This window comes from Lagenorhynchus albirostris, chromosome 4 (genome assembly GCF_949774975.1).
Source record: "Lagenorhynchus albirostris chromosome 4, mLagAlb1.1, whole genome shotgun sequence".
In the NCBI taxonomy this organism is placed as follows: Eukaryota; Metazoa; Chordata; class Mammalia; order Artiodactyla; family Delphinidae; genus Lagenorhynchus; species Lagenorhynchus albirostris.
This window is the reverse complement of record NC_083098.1, coordinates 146,614,363-146,629,626: the sequence shown is the minus strand read 5'-3', so window position 1 is coordinate 146,629,626 and position 15,264 is coordinate 146,614,363. Positions and strand designations below refer to the sequence as shown.

The following is a 15,264-nucleotide window of genomic DNA, read 5'->3' as shown; positions in this document are numbered from 1 at the left end:
GTATTCAAGGCCAGGCTATTTTCATGGTCTCCCTGATCCACAGCCCTTGCCCTCTGGGTGAACGTATGAGTTCGGGAAGCTGCTGGCTCCCCGTTCTTACCTGAATAGAGCTCCAGTTTCTAGTCCCTAGGGAACCACCCAGAGAAAAGAGTATAGAAATGGTCTCTCATACTTTCTTGCTGGTGGAAGCTGTTCAAGAATTAGTTCTTAAAAATCTTCAAGTAAAGTAGTGAAATTGATTATCCCCAAAGGCTATTGGGACCTCTAGTTAAAACTGATTTCCGCCCCGCCCCGAATTTTGGCCTTTTTTCAGGACGTTGTAAGTAGTCTATAGAAGGTAAAGGGGAAGGAGAACATTTCGGGGGAGCATCATCTGTATCGAGATCTATTTATTTGATACGTTAAACTGTAATCCAGTAGATAGATGTGAAAGATTCGTGGCTGGAAAGGCAAATATAGAGGACAAGCTGTTAAGCTGTATTTCAGCCAGTTTAGTATTAATGTCAGGATTATTCAAATACATTTAAAATACACTAGTTGGATGCCATTTTTATTTGGAAAACTGAGATGCATTTGACAGAATACTTCATTTGTACCTGGTATAAAAATGTTTGCTTTGGGCTTCCCTGGTGGCGCAGTGGTTGAGAGTCCACCTGCCGATGCAGGGGACGCGGGTTCGTGCCCCGGTCCGGGAAGATCCCACATGCCGCGGAGCGGCTGCGCCCGTGAGCCATGGCCGCTGAGCCTGCGTGTCCGGAGCCTGAGCTCCGCAACGGGAGAGGCCACAACAGTGAGAGGCCCACGTACCGCAAAAAAGAAAAAAAAAGAAAATGTTTCCTTTTCTAAACAATCTTACGTTGTCACTTAACCAGGTTTTGCAAAGTTGGTTTGTGTTATTGGAGTTAGTTTGACTAACTTGAGTACTGTGGCTGCGTCTATACCTAAATGCATCGTGTGTTCCCAGCCCCGTAGGAGATGGTAGAGAAGAAATGCGCTGTATTAGAAGGACACAGACTCATCCTCAGCTCCGTCAGAGCAGGTTTCTCAGAGAGGCCAGCACGGTTCAGCGCGATGGTCCACGCACAGTTGGGAGGAGGGAGGTGTTGCTGAGTGTGGCGGGCACCGTCCCCATTGAGGCTCTTCTGACCTGCTGGTGTTTCTGTGTTGTCAGGGCCTTTAGAAATTTCTGGTCTGGTGAAATGACAGCTGTCGCCTTGAAGACTTTATGTCACTGTAGTTGTAATTCTTTTAATTCATACTTTTGCCATCGTGGGCAAATATATTTAAGACCTAAAATGCTTGGAATGAGCAGTGTTAAAATTTTATTTTCCTGAAATTAGAAAAACTTGAAGACTATTTCTGTTTTCAGATGTCTTCATACCAATGATACATTTCATTTGTGTGTTCACATGTGTTATTTGAAAGTTAAAAGTAGTTGCAGGAGGTAAATATAGTGATGAAATACTAGAGAAAAAATTAAAATTGTAAGTGATAGGGAATTTAATTTCCAAATATTTGGGAATTCTCTAGCTATCTTTCTGTTACTGATTTCTACTTTAATTACATTCTGGTCTGAGAGCAGACACTGTACTTCTGTTCTTCCAAATTTGTTAGTGTGCTTTGTGGCCCAGAATGTGGTCTCCTTGGTGAATGCTCCATGTTCCTTCAGAGGAACGTGTAATTTGCTGGTTTGGGATGAAGTAGCAGTTGATTGATGGTGCTGTTGAGCTCAGGTGTGTCCTTACTGATCCCTCCCTGCTGGATCTCCCCATTTCTGATGGGGGAAGGTTGAGGTCTGCAGCTGTAATAGTGGATCCACCTGTTTCTCCTGGCAGCTCTGTCGGGCTTTGCCTCGTGTAGTTTGATGCTCTTCTGTTAGGTGCTCACATGTTTAGGACTGTTACGTGTTCATGCAGAGCTGACCCCTTATTATTAAGTAATGGCCCTCTTTATCCCAGATAACTTTCCTCGCTCTGCAGTCGGCTCCGTCTGCAGTTAGTGTAGCTCCACCAGCTTTCTTTTTTTTTTTTTTTTAACATCTTTATTGGGGTATAATTGCTTTACAATGGTGTGTTAGTTTCTGCTTTATAACAAAGTGAATCAGTTATACATATGTTCCCATATCTCTTCCCTCTTGCGTAGTGAAATTGATTGCGTCTCCCTCCCTCCCACCCTCCCTATCCCACCCCTCCAGGCGGTCACAAAGCACCAAGCTGATCTCCCTGTGCTATGCGACTGCTTCCCACTAGCTATCTACCTTACGTTTGTTAGTGTGTATATGTCCATGACTCTCTCTCGCCCTGTCACAGCTCACCCTTCCCCCTCCCCATATCCTCAAGTCCGTTCTCCAGTAGGTCTGTGTCTTTATTCCTGTCTTACGTTCTTCATGACATTTTTTTTCTTAAATTCCATATATATGTGTTAGCATACGGTATTTGTCTTTTTCTTTCTGACTTACTTCACTCTGTATGACAGACTCTAGGTCTATCCACCTCATTACAAATAGCTCAACTTCGTTTCTTTTTATGGCTGAGTAATATTCCATTGTATATATGTGCCACATCTTCTTTATCCATTCATCCGATGATGGGCACTTAGGTTGTTTCCATCACCGGGCTATTGTAAATAGAGCTGCAATGAACATTTTGGTACATGACTCTTTTTGAATTTTGGTTTTCTCAGGGTATATGCCCAGTAGTGGGATTGCTGGGTCATATGGTAGTTCTATTTGTAGTTTTTTAAGGAACCTCCATACTGTTCTCCATAGTGGCTGAACCAATTCACATTCCCACCAGCAGTGCAAGAGGATTCCCTTCTCTCCACACCCTCTCCAGCATTTATTGTTTCTAGAGTGTTTGATGATGGCCATTCCACCATCTTTCGATTAGTGTTCCATGGTGTATCTCTCCCCACCCACCACTTACAGTAGGTTTCTTGTAGACAGGTATCCTTGGATCTTGGGGTTTTTGGGAGGGGGGAAGGTTCTTGTTGTTTAATATACTCTGATAATCTCTGTATTTTCATTGGTGTATTTAGACCATTCACTTTTAAAGTGATTCTTTTACGTGTTTGGATTAATAACAACCATGTTTGTAACTGTTTTCTATTTGTTATCAGAGGCTTCTTTTTCTGCCTTCTCCACTTTTTTTTTTTTTTTTTCTGGCGGTACGCGGGCCTCTCACTGTTGTGGCCTCTCCCGTTGCGGAGCACAGGCTCCGGACGCGCAGGCTCAGCGGCCATGGCTCATGGCCAGGCCCAGCCGCTCCGCGGCATGTGGGATCTTCCTGGACCGGGGCACGAACCCATGTCCCCTGCATCGGCAGGCAGACTCTCAACCACTGCGCCACCAGGGAAGCCCTGCCTTCTCCACTTGTAATTGAGCATTTTCTGATTCCATTTTATCTCTTCTCTTAGATATTAATTATGCCTTTCTTTCAACTTTAGCAGTTGTATTAGAACATACGTTTTAACTCATCTAAGTCCCTGTTCAGAGACCACCATTGTGCTTTCTGTGTAGCATAGGTACTTGTTAACAGATGATTCCCAATTCCTCCCTCCCATCCCTTGTGACATTGCTGTCATTATTTTCATTTATCCATATATTAACCACCTAGTACACTGTTATTATTACTTCAAACAAAGTTATTTTTTAGATCAATTAATAATAAGAAAAATAAGAGATTTTATTTTACTTGTATTTATTCCTTCTCCATTGCTCTCCCTTTCTTTATGTAGATCCAAATTTCTGAGCTATATTATTTTCCTTCTGCCTGAAGAGAATCTTTTAACATTTCTCGCAGGGCAGGTCTGCTGGAGATGAGTTCCCTCAGTTTTTGTTTGTCTGAGGAAGTCATTATTTCTCCTTCACTTTTGAAGGATAATTTCGCTGGATACAGAATTTTAGGTTGGTGGGTTTTTTCTTCTTTGAACACTTAAAACACAGTTAACTCCACGCTTCTTGCTTGCATGGTTTTAAATGAGATGTCCTCTGTGATTGTGTTCCTCGTTCTGTAGGTACAGGGGTTTCTCCCCCCGCCCAACCCCACCCCCTTAGGCTGCTTTCAAGCTTTTCTCGTTGTCTTTGGTTTTCTGCAGCTTGAATGTGATATGCCCTGGTGTGGGTTTTGCAGGCATCTGTTCTGTTTGGTGTCCTCCGCGCTTCCTGGGTCTGTGGTTTGGTGCCTGTTGTGAGTTTGGGACGTGCTTGGCTGTTCGTCCTTCGGATGTCCCTCCTGCCTGTTCCGCCTCCTTCCAGACTCCAGGCACCACACTGAAATGGCTGCTGAAATTGCGCCACAGCTCTTGGACATTTTGTTCTACTTTTTTGGTCATTGTTGGTGGTGGTTTTTTTGGGGGTTCTGTTTGTTTGTTTAAATTCTTGTTTCTCTTTGCATTTCAGTTTGAAAAGTTTCTCCTGACCTATCTTGAAGCTCATTGATTCTTTTCTTGGCTGTGTCCAGTCTACGGATTCTTAGTTTCTCTTACAGTGTTTTTTATTTCTGGCATTTCTTTTTGATTCTTTCTTAGAATCTCTCTGCCCACATTACCCATTTGTTCGTGCATGTTGTATACCTTTCCCGTCAGAGCCCTCAGCGTGTGAGTAATTTTAAATCCCCCGTCTGATGATTCTCAGCCATTTTATCTTGTTTGTATTCCCTCTTAACCGCTCTGCTGTCTCTCCCTGCACCTCTGGTTAGACCTTCTCATCCTGCACGTCACACCTGATGGTCTCTCTGTACCTGAAATGCGTCTCTCAGTCTGTTCTGGGAACTTCTTTTGGATCAGTCTTCCAGTTAAGTGGTTCTCTATAATTGGGTCTAACGTGCCCCTTAAGTTTGAGTTTTTAATCCCACCTGTAATTCTTATTTCTAAGCTTTAATTTATTTATTTTTCAAATGTGTTAGGAACTTTTTATATTCTCTTGTTCCTTGATCACTTTTTCTTTCATCTTTCCTCTCTTTAAGCATTTTACACACAGTTATTCTGTGTTTGAATGAAACCTTGAGGACCTAAATCTGTTTTTATCATGAGAGCATGTTTTGTTGAGCAGGTGCTGAGTAGGGGGCGCTTCCTCAAGAGAGGGTCCGCATTTGCTGGTGCAGAGGTGCCTGCAGGGAGCTGACCCTCTGGGACCCTCCAGCTCCCCTTCCTCCCGTGGGACCACAGACCCATCCCCTCCTCACGGTGACGATGGCGCACACGTCCCCAGGGCAGCCATCCCTTCCCGCGCCTCCACTGGGTCCTGTTTTTCTTGCCATGTGCTTGTCAGTTCTTTGTGGACCGTTCCCCTTGCTTTCTCCGTAGCTCAGCCCTTTGTTACAAAAGTGCTTGGTGCCAGTTATCTGGGACGCCAAGCGAAGCGTCCCCCCTCACTGGACCACGCCCGCCTGGGAGGGAGAACTTGCGGCCTTGGAGACGAGCGCATGGGCCACACCTCCTGCTCCCCAGCAGAGCAGGCTCCCCTGCTGCGCGTGGCCCGGGAGCGGTGCTCGAGGCTTCCAGCTTTAAGTCCTGTGTCTTTTCCATCTGGAGAATGTGTTGTGAAGCAGTTGCCCCATTAGGGAGGGCCTGGAGCTGAAGGTGGACACATGTCTTGAAGTCTCCACAGGAGCATAAGGGTTATTTGGAACTGGTCAGTGAGTTCAGTGCATTGAGTGGAGCCTGGTGACGTGACTCCCACGTGGCTGTGGGCCTGTGAACCTGTCACCTCCTCACCGGGTTACTTGTGTACAACCACTGCAGAAGTATCTCATAAAGTTAAACGTGGTACAAGTGTAAGATCAATTGGAATTCGACGGAGAAAAATGCTGTGTGGAAAATAGGGACATAAATAGATTGCCATCTGGGGGTCATGTTGTGACCTGTGATCTGCGTTTTATTTCAGAGGCAGAGTTCAATTCTTCTGACGCTAAGAAACAGCGAAACAGAGGTGGGGCTCTTGCCTCTTCTCCTCTGGCAGGAGTACTGAAGAGCCTCTGAGAAGAAGTGCAGAGTAGAGGGGTCGTCACTCTCTTGTTCGCTGGGATATAAGTGGACCCTTTTGTTTGCACGCTGGGCGTCAGCGGCCTCGTGCTCTCTCGGCTCCGTGCTCATGGCATCTGGGATGACATCTGGGTGTGAGACGGGCTGGGTCTTAGGTTCCTGCATAAACGCAGAGGCATGCGTGGTGAGGGCATCAGTTAGTGTGTGTGTCGGAGCTTCCACTGAAAGCAAAATTTTGCTTTCCCGTGAGTCAGTTTTGTCTCAAAGAGGAGAACAGTTGAGAACTTCTGTTAATTGAAGCCATGTGGATTTGTGTAAAGATTGAAAGCAGTGTTCCAACTTAATAGCGTTGGCCACATGTTGGGAGGCTGACTTGGTGCTTAGGTCATTAGTGTTTTCATGGAGGCGTGGCCCCAGAACGGCCTGGGGGACAGGGGCCTGCTCGCTCCCTGAAGGAAACCCCCGTAGCCATGGAGGTTAGTAGGCGTCTTGCGCAGAAGCACTCGTGCAAAGACGGCTTGCTTGTTACGGACCCCTGCTCCCCTTGCTCTCTATAGCTGGGCCTCCTGTTTTGAGTAGACAGGCTTCTGAAGAAGTGTGTGAGTCAGATGTATAGAGTCGCTGACTTATGTCTCCAATATAACAGTTCCATGGCTACATCCCCTTATTCCGCCCAGTTAAATTCTGCCCATTTATTGAACATCCGGTATGTGCCAGGCCCTGTGCTACATGCTAGAAAAATAAAACTGGTTAGTCCTTGTGCTTGTTTTCAGAGACCTCGCGGTCTAAAGAGAAGACAAAAACACAGTCAGTCAAATTTGAAAACTCAAAATACTATGACGTACCTTAATAGGAATTGTAGATGCGGAGTAGGAAAGTAACACTGAAGGAGAACTCCCCGAGCCTGTGGGGTGGGTTTGCAGAGAGGTCATGCTCGGGTATCCAGAGTGCTGAAGGGTGAGCAAAGGCTCTCTGGAAAGACGCAGGCGGCGGCTCCCGGCAGTCAGCCAGGCTATCCCCGGGAGGAAGGAGCCAGCAACGCTTGGCCATGCCCAGAGGGTCTCCGAAGTTCTTGAGTAGCTTCCGAGCCCTCAACGTGCTTCTGCTGTTCCGAGCTGCTTCTCAGAGCTGACGTGGTGAGCAAGCGGCTGCTTCCCACCTGTCAGGTATGTCTGCGCTTAGCAGAAGGTCTTCAAGACTAAGAAACCTTCTTCCATTTGATCGTTAGTTTTCATCCGTCCCTTCTCAGCAAAGCAGCTCTTAGTTTGTCACTTCTTTGTGGAAACTGACATCTGTTGAAATACAGGTTTCTTGTCCTCGCCCTTTGCCCCTGGGGCTGCTCCGCCAGAACAGCTGGTCCAGGCTTCTGCTTTGGTCCTGGGCGTCCAGTCTAGCCCTGTTTCTTCCCACTTTCAAATCCTGAATCCGCTTCAGCCTCACCCTCCACCTTCGTCTCTCTGAGCCCGTTCAGCAGGTGCGCTAAGCTGCTCAGCGGCCCGAGCTGAGGGAGGGAAGCGGGGGCAGGGGTGGGGTGGGGGCCTGGCTCGTGTCTAGGGAGACCCACCTTAGCACTTGGGAAATGCCTCCTTTGGGCCCGGCCATATGCTAAACCCTTGACATGCACTGTCTGGTTTAATTCTTACCGCGTCCCCTGGAGGTAGGTATTTCCAAGTTACAGATGAGAAAACTAAAGCACAAAAAGATTGAGTAATTTGCCTGAGGTCACACAGCTAGTAAAGGGCGGGCTGGCCCTGAACCCCTCAGACTGGGCAGCCCGGAAGTCCAGCTCCGTCACTGGCCACGCCTCCCAGGGGTGGAGCCAGAGGCAGCAGCTCTGACCTGAGCACAGTCTCAGCTCAGACGTGGCCGGCCTGGAGCTCCCAAACCCTCCCCTTCCTCCCCACCTGCCCCGCCAGCGCTCCAGCCCTCCCCGGCCCCTTACTAACTGCTCTCTGCGTCATCCTTGCCCCTCTGGCTCCTTCACCAGGTTGCCACAGATCCATGTTTCTAATCAGCTGACCAGACCGTCTCACCCTGCTGCGTAGAAACCTCTGTGGCTTCCCAGCCCCTTCAGGACGGAAGTCACACGGGGTTGTCTCTGCTGTGGCCCCTGCAGCCCATCAGGTTGTGGCACACTTGTCCCTGGACATTGGCCATCCCCATGCTCTGACCCTTCCCTTCGACCCTCTGCCCAGCCAGGCCCTCAGGGTTCTGCCAGACCATCACCGCCCTGGGAATCATCCCCAAACCCTCCCACTTGAGCTCACAGCACTCACTGCTCATTCCTGTGTCCTCAGGGACGCTCCCAGCACAGACCTGTAGCTCGTCTGGGTGGGCCTGGGCACACCCCTGCAGAGGGAAGGCCGTGTGCTGCATCAGCGAGATGCTGGGGGCGGCAGGGCCAGGATCCAGGCGGCCCCATCCCCTTGCAGTTTATGTAACTCGAGGCAAGGCAGACGTTAAACCAATAGGTTAAAGATAAGTCTTGAATTATGACTGTGGTAAGTGCTGAGAGGGAAAACTGATGGACTTTAGTGTGTTTGATGGGAAGGCCCCCCGTGGTCTGGGTGCTGGGTGGTGAGAGCAAAGGCAGTGATGACTTCTCCAAGGACGTGACATCTAGGCTGTGGCCAGTAGGATAAATGCAAGTCAGCAAGGTCTGAGCTGAGATTAGGACCTCCTAGAAAGTGGACACAGTGTGGGCCAAGTTGTGGGTCAAGAAGTAGCTTGGAGTTTGAGGACCAAGGAAAGACCCGTGTGTCCAGGGGCTTCGTGATCAGGAAGGACGGGGGCGGCCGGCCACGTTCAGGACTTTGGGTTTTACGTCAGAGCAGTGGGAGACCAGTGGCACAGCCGGAGTGTGGGAGTGACGCCCTCCTACTCACATTCCATGAGCCCACTCTGGCTGCGGTGGGGAAGACTGTTGCGGGTATGGGGGGCGGGGGCAGGGGGACCAAGGGGAGGGACGGCCCAGGACGTGTGCAGGGAGCAGCTGACGGCCAGTCACCCCATAAATGTGTGGACCCAGCGCCCTCCCTTGGCACCTTCAGACAAGGGTCTTCCCCTCCCCGCCCCGGGGAGGGTGGTTTAGAGCTCAATGTAGAATCCATCTTTTCTTCACACTTACACTGCACTTTGTCCAAGTGTGAGGGAACAGCGTAAGAGCTGACCATTTTTATGAGTGATTCCAAAGTTGACTTTGCGGCCAGCAGGGGCTACTCTTCCTTGCGGTGCACGGTGATTTTTAAAATGTCAGATGAGAATAAGCCACAGGAACAGATCTCATGCAAATGGGCCTCATTTAAAATGAGACTAGGGGGCTTCCCTGGTGGTGCAGTGGTTGGGAATCCGCCTACCAATGCAGGGGACACGGGTTCCATCCCTGGCCCGGGAAGATCCCACATGCTGCGGAGCAACTAAGCCCGTGCGCCACAACTACTGAGCCCACTCTAGAGCCCACGAGCCACAACTACTGAGCACACACGCCTAGAGCCCGTGCTCTGCAACAAGAGAAGCCACTGTGATGAGAAGCCCGTGCACTGCAACGAAGAGTAGCCCCTGCTCGCCGCAACTAGAGAAAGCCCGCGCGCAGCAAGGAAGACCCAAGACAGCCAAAAATAAAAACAAATAAATAAATTTATTTAAAAAAATAAAATAACATGTGACTAGGGAGGAATGTGAGAAGTCACCGAGTTGTCTGAAGTTTGTCTGATACATTCCTTGAGCATCAGTTGCTTTTAAAATCTACATCTGGTTCAGATTTGCCCCGTCACGTACAGCCTCATAAATACTCAAGCCTCTGCAAGACGTGCTCCCGGGACACCTGCTCACGGCAGGCGCGTCCCACAGGGTTTCAGTGATGACTTGTCTGTTTGTAGTTTAACTACTTAGGTAAATAGAATATTAATTTTGATATATGATTAGAACATTTTTTTTTGTAGGCTTTACCGCCAGCACCTGTTCAGAATCACACAAATAAACATCAGGTATTCAATGCATCTCTTCAAGACCATATTTATCCGAGCTGTTTTGGGAATACTCCAGAGTGGAATAGTTCTAAATTTATAAGTCTTTGGGGATCAGAAGTGATGAATGATAAGAACTGGAATCCTGGCACTTTCTTGCCAGATACAATTTCTGGTAAGGAACTCATTAAAACTTTCTTAAAGTTTAAAATGATCTGTGCTGAGTGGATTGCCCTCTCTGTTGCTGCAGTTCCCCAGTAGGGGCCCGGGCTGCTGCTTCCCCTCACCTCCACCTCTAGCAGGAGGCCCCTTGGCCCCTTCAGGCTGCTCCAGCCACCCATGTCTGCCGCCAGGAGCGGAGCAAGGCTCTAGGCTTGGCGGCCCGTTGCCGGCACAGGAGCCGGACGGGCCTCGGACACTGGGTCTTTCCCGCCCCAGGGCTGCTGAGCGTCTTGGCTCCAGGGTGCAGTGTTGGGCCTTTGGTTCTTGAGCATTGGTGACCAGCAGACCTCGACCCGGTGCAGCAGGGTGGTGTGGCTTGAATGCTATGACTTACGTTCCTTTTCTCTCTTTCTGCACTGACCCTACATGGGACCTGTCCCCTCTAACAAGCACCTTCCTCCTTGCGGCCTCAACTGCTGAGGTGCAGCTGTTTCTTCAGTGGCAGGGCAGGGCATGCCTGAAGAGGGGTTGGTACCTCTGCCTCATCTCTGTCTTCACGTGGTCAGAGCCCCTGGTGGTCCCACACCCCCGCCCCTGCATGTGCTCAGAACAGCAAGCTAGACTTGACATCTGGTCTGTGCTTAGAAAGGGTTTCTAACTGTGTGACCTTGGGCAAGTTGCTTAGCCTCTCTGAGCCTCAGTTTCTTCATCTTCAGGATAGGAATGATAGTACTAAGCTCAGAAAGTATTTTAAGACATTAAATAACTTTTGGAAAGCACCTAGCACAGGAATTGGCACATAGTAGGTGCTCAATAAATTTTTCTTCTGAGATGAAAACTAGTTGACTAGTGTCATCCCATTGGAATCCTAACTTAAGTAGCAGCCCCAGTGTTAATAGTTGATTCAGCAGATGTCCTTTAGGTTTTAGCTAAATGCTCTTTCTTTTAGAAGCCTTAATTTTCCCATTCTTCTCTGAAGGGAATGACATATTAGGGCCAACACTCTCAGAAACAAGACCTGAAGCTCTTCCACCTCCATCTAGCAATGAAACGCCTGCAGTTCCGGATAGCAAAGAGAAAAAAAACGCTGCGAAAAAGAAATGTTTGTACAATTTCCAAGATGCTTTTATGGAAGCAAACAAAGTTGTGATGGCCACGTCGTCAGCCACCTCCTCCGTGTCCTGCACGGCCACCACGGTGCAGTCGAGCAACAGCCAGTTCAGAGTGTCGTCCAAGAGACCGCCCTCCCTCGGTAAGGCCCACCAGCCCGCTGGAGCCCTCGGGGTGGGCGCTGCGTATTCGCTCCTTCTGCCTCAGCAGCTCTGTAATTCCCTTTCACTCGGCCTGGCCAGGGATGTCAGTGTAATTAACACCTAAGAACGCTCGTGCACAAAGAGCGTGTCCTCCAGGGCTCTGATGAGAACTTCACTGTCACACTGACACCCTCCAGGGCTTTGCCACACTGTGTCCTGCCTTTCCTCTCTGCGCTTCTTGTTCTGTGGTGGGGAGAGGTCTTTGCTTCCTGAACACGTGGAGTAATTTTTAGGCATCTGAAAGTAGAAGCCTCACGGAGAGTCAGCTGATGGGGCTGCTGACCAGCCTGAGATGCAGCCCCTGCTGCCGTGCAGGTCACTGGTGTGGAGGTGGTGTCGCTGTCACACTCTGCCCTGAGCACAGCGAAGAGGGGGCTTGAAAGCAAGGGGGGCAGTCAGAGACCAGGGGCAAATGTCAAAGGGACACGGGAGCCGGATCAGAGAGGCCTCACTAGCCAAAGTTAGGACTGTCTGAGCATCAGAAAGAATGAAGGAACGGATTGTAGCACGCAACTAAAGTCGAGAATCCTTCGGGACGCTCAAAAGAGGGAGTCGGGTGGGAAGCTGTCTGGGTGGAAGCTCGCTGCTGACTACGTGTGCAAGACCGGTACAGATAGAAGGCCACTCTGCAGCCAGCCGGTGACAGGGGGCCCGGTAAGCGTCCTCATGGGCGTCAGGACGTTGGATCTCAGTTTGGGGAATGCAGTAGTGCCGGTGTCTGGGAGCAGCACCCACAGGTGACTGGCAGATTGCAAAGGGAAGATAAGGTGCCGACTGCCCCCCCTGCACACCTGATCAGATGTAGCCTCACCAACGGCAGCAAACACGTTAGGTGCTTCCTGTGCAATCAGATGGGAAGATCCAACGTAACCTTTGCAGGATTCATGCGTAGAATATTTTCAGCTAAATCGGACATGAGACTGTAAATCCAGAATTGTGGACAGCTGGCCTCAACTCAAAAAATGTCAGTATTGTGGAAGGAAAAAAAGAAAGTTTAAAAGATGCTGGGTTCGGGGAAAAGCCGCAAAGGACTGTGGGAGAGGCCAGAAGTCTGGATGGGGTTGTACGTGAGATGAGAATGTCACCACGAGGTTAATTGTCTGTAGTTGGCGCTGGTGTCGAGGTTTTACGGCAAAGCGTGCATGTTCTCAGGAGTCCAGGCTGGAATGTTTAGGAGTGAGTGCAGCTTTGCTTCCACATGTTAAGCCACCAATAAAGTGTGTGTGTGTGTGTGTGTGTGTGTGTGTGTGTGTGTGTGTGTGTGAGAGAGAGAGACAGACAGACAGACAAAGTAAATATAACAAAATAGTAAATACTCTTGAGTCTAGATGAAGGGTGTATGGGTATTCTTTGTACTATTCCTTCAAGTTTTCTATAGATTTGAACATTTTCAGACCAAAAGTTGGTTTAAAAAAAAAAAGTTTTAACTTAGAGAAGCCTGAACGTCTGCCTGACCTTGGCCACTGGCAGTGACTCTGGCATCTCTGAACGCAGGTGACGTCTTTCACGGCATCAACAAGGAGGATCACAGGCACGGGGTGCCGGCGGCCCCGAGGAACAGCCCCACAGGTCTGGTGCCGCTTCCTGCCCTCCCTCCCGCCGCCCTCTCTCCAGCTTCCGCGCCTCACCTTGCCAGTCTCGCAGCCCCGTCCTTCCCCAAAACGGCCGCCACCTCTCCCGGGTTTGCGGATTCACGCAAGAGCTTCTGTCCTGCTCCCGTGGCCCCCACCACAGACGGCTCCGTCAGCGCGCCTCCCAGCGTCTGCAGGTGAGCCCGGGGCGGGGCGGGTTGCGGGGGGGGGGGGCGGGGGGGGAGGCCGGCACGCTTCAGAATGGGTGCTGTGCGACCTAACCCTGCAGGACTGCCGGAGACACTCCGGCGCCCAGGGCCTCACAGCTCACCAGCGGGGGACGGCAGCGGGGAGGGGCGGGCTCCGGTCTCGGCCGGTTCCGCAGAGCACAGGGCCACTGTGGGTCTGTGCGCAGACCGCCGGCAGCGGCAGGGGGCCCGTGGGTGTTTTGAAGTCGTGTTTGTTACACACTGAGCAAAGAACAATGCAACGGACACTCAACAGCTTTCTTTAAAAAGTCAGTGTTCGTTACCTTTGAACTTGCCGCCACTCCCCCGCCCTGACATCCCCCAGGGTGAAATGGTGGTGGGAGGGACAGTGGAGAGGCCGTGTGTGTGTGTGTGCACCTGAGAAGCCCCTCTGGGTGTGCCCGCCGGCCTGCGCCTGTCCTGCCTGCGCGGCCCCTGGGTCGTGCAGGCCCCGCGCCTCGTTGGTGAGGGCAGGCTGGTCGGAAAGAACCACCTCGGCCACCGCTCGCCATGCTCGCACCCCTTGAGGGGCAGGCTGCTTGCTGACGGGCCCTGCGCGGTTTTGCAGCGACCCCGACTGTGAAGGGCATCGCTGCGAGAACGGCGTCTATGACCCGCAGCAGGACGACGGAGACGAGACTGCGGATGAGGACAGCTGCTCCGAGCACAGCTCCAGCACCTCCACCTCCACCAACCAGAAGGAGGGCAAGTACTGTGACTGCTGCTACTGTGAGTTCTTCGGGCATGGCGGGGTAAGTGCCTTGGCCTCTCCTCTGCCGAGGGCCTCCTCGGGGGAGGGGCAGGTGCCGGAGCGCGCACTTAAGTGCGTAAAATTGGTGTTTCGCCATGGGTGTTTGTAAATTGCGTGTTTAAATCAGAATTGTAAAATGTGCAAACTCCTTTGCAAGAATAATGTACCAGGTTGAATTCAGGGTATGGTTACACTGTGTGTAAAGCGTTAGTTGCGAGCATAATTAAAATCAAGATACCGTCTAAAACAGTGGTTCCACTTCTAGGTTGTAGTTGTCGTAAAGAAATAATGACACGTAGTTTTGAGTATTTCATCTCTGCATTTTTGCATTTGATTAGATAGGACCTACCAACTCCCCAGGCGTGGGAATTGTTGAGTCCACACAGTGGACGGCCTGTACGGGCGGATCCCTCTTGCTCGACTGCACAGCGCGCTGAGACACATCCGCACTGCGTGCTGTGCCAGGACAGTCATTCCATCCGTACACGCAGGTGTCAGCCGCGGTGCCCGGGGCTGGGCGGCGGGAAGAGCAGGGCCGGGAGCTGTTCTTTTTCTGCTTTAGTCTCTCCGTGTTTCCTCAGCTCGTGCAGGTGTTTTTAGTAGTCAGTGAGAAGGCTTTTCGGCTCTGAAGAGGAAGCCTGCGAGGGGATGGAAAAATGCTATAAACACATCTATTGATGCGAGAAGATAGTCACACCGTATTACATAAAAAGTAGATCAGTTACAGCATGTATAATAGTTTCTTTTTAGTTTAAAAATAACCATTTGTGTACGTAGTTGTACATCCTCTGCCAGATGTTTTTGTGAATATGTAAAGCTTGACAGGTCAATGCCAAAATACTACCTTTGGGTAATTGGCGATGAAAGGTTTTCTTTTTCTCGCCATTTGTTTCTTCTATTTAGTTACTTTTCCGGATGAGCATGTGTCACTTGAGCGATAAAAATTTCACTTTTAATGCTATGGTCTGAAATTTGGTATACTCAAAATCATGAAAACTTGCATTTCGTCCTGTTTCCGTTGGTCTTAGCCTCCCGCTGCGCCAACAAGTAGAAATTATGCAGAAATGAGGGAAAAGCTTCGTTTACGGCTGACCAAGAGGAAGGAAGAGCAGCCTAAGAAAACGGATCAGCTCTCAGAAAGGGAGAGTGTGGTTGACCATCGCAGGGTGGAGGACCTGCTCCAGTTCATAAACAGCTCGGAGACCAAGCCCGTGAGCAGCACGCGGGCCGCCAAGCGTGCACGGCATAAGCAGAGAAAGGTAAACAGAGGGT

The 15,264-nt window shown here is 50.1% G+C and overlaps 1 protein-coding gene across 8 annotated transcripts in view; it reads left to right on the top strand.

The window, feature by feature from the left end:
- Positions 1–15,264, top strand: part of FAM193A (family with sequence similarity 193 member A) — a 174,128-nt gene that overhangs the window by 134,732 nt on the left and 24,132 nt on the right. For all 8 annotated transcript variants that reach the window (XR_009540457.1, XM_060148847.1, XM_060148851.1 and 5 more), the window contains 5 exons: positions 9,924–10,122; positions 11,089–11,361; positions 12,917–13,190; positions 13,810–13,993; positions 15,021–15,251. Coding sequence is in view for 7 of the 8 variants with exons in the window: in XM_060148847.1 (XP_060004830.1) it covers positions 9,924–10,122; positions 11,089–11,361; positions 12,917–13,190; positions 13,810–13,993; positions 15,021–15,251 (1,161 nt within the window). In the remaining variant the exon portion in view is untranslated. The remainder of the gene's footprint in view (positions 1–9,923; positions 10,123–11,088; positions 11,362–12,916; positions 13,191–13,809; positions 13,994–15,020; positions 15,252–15,264) is intronic.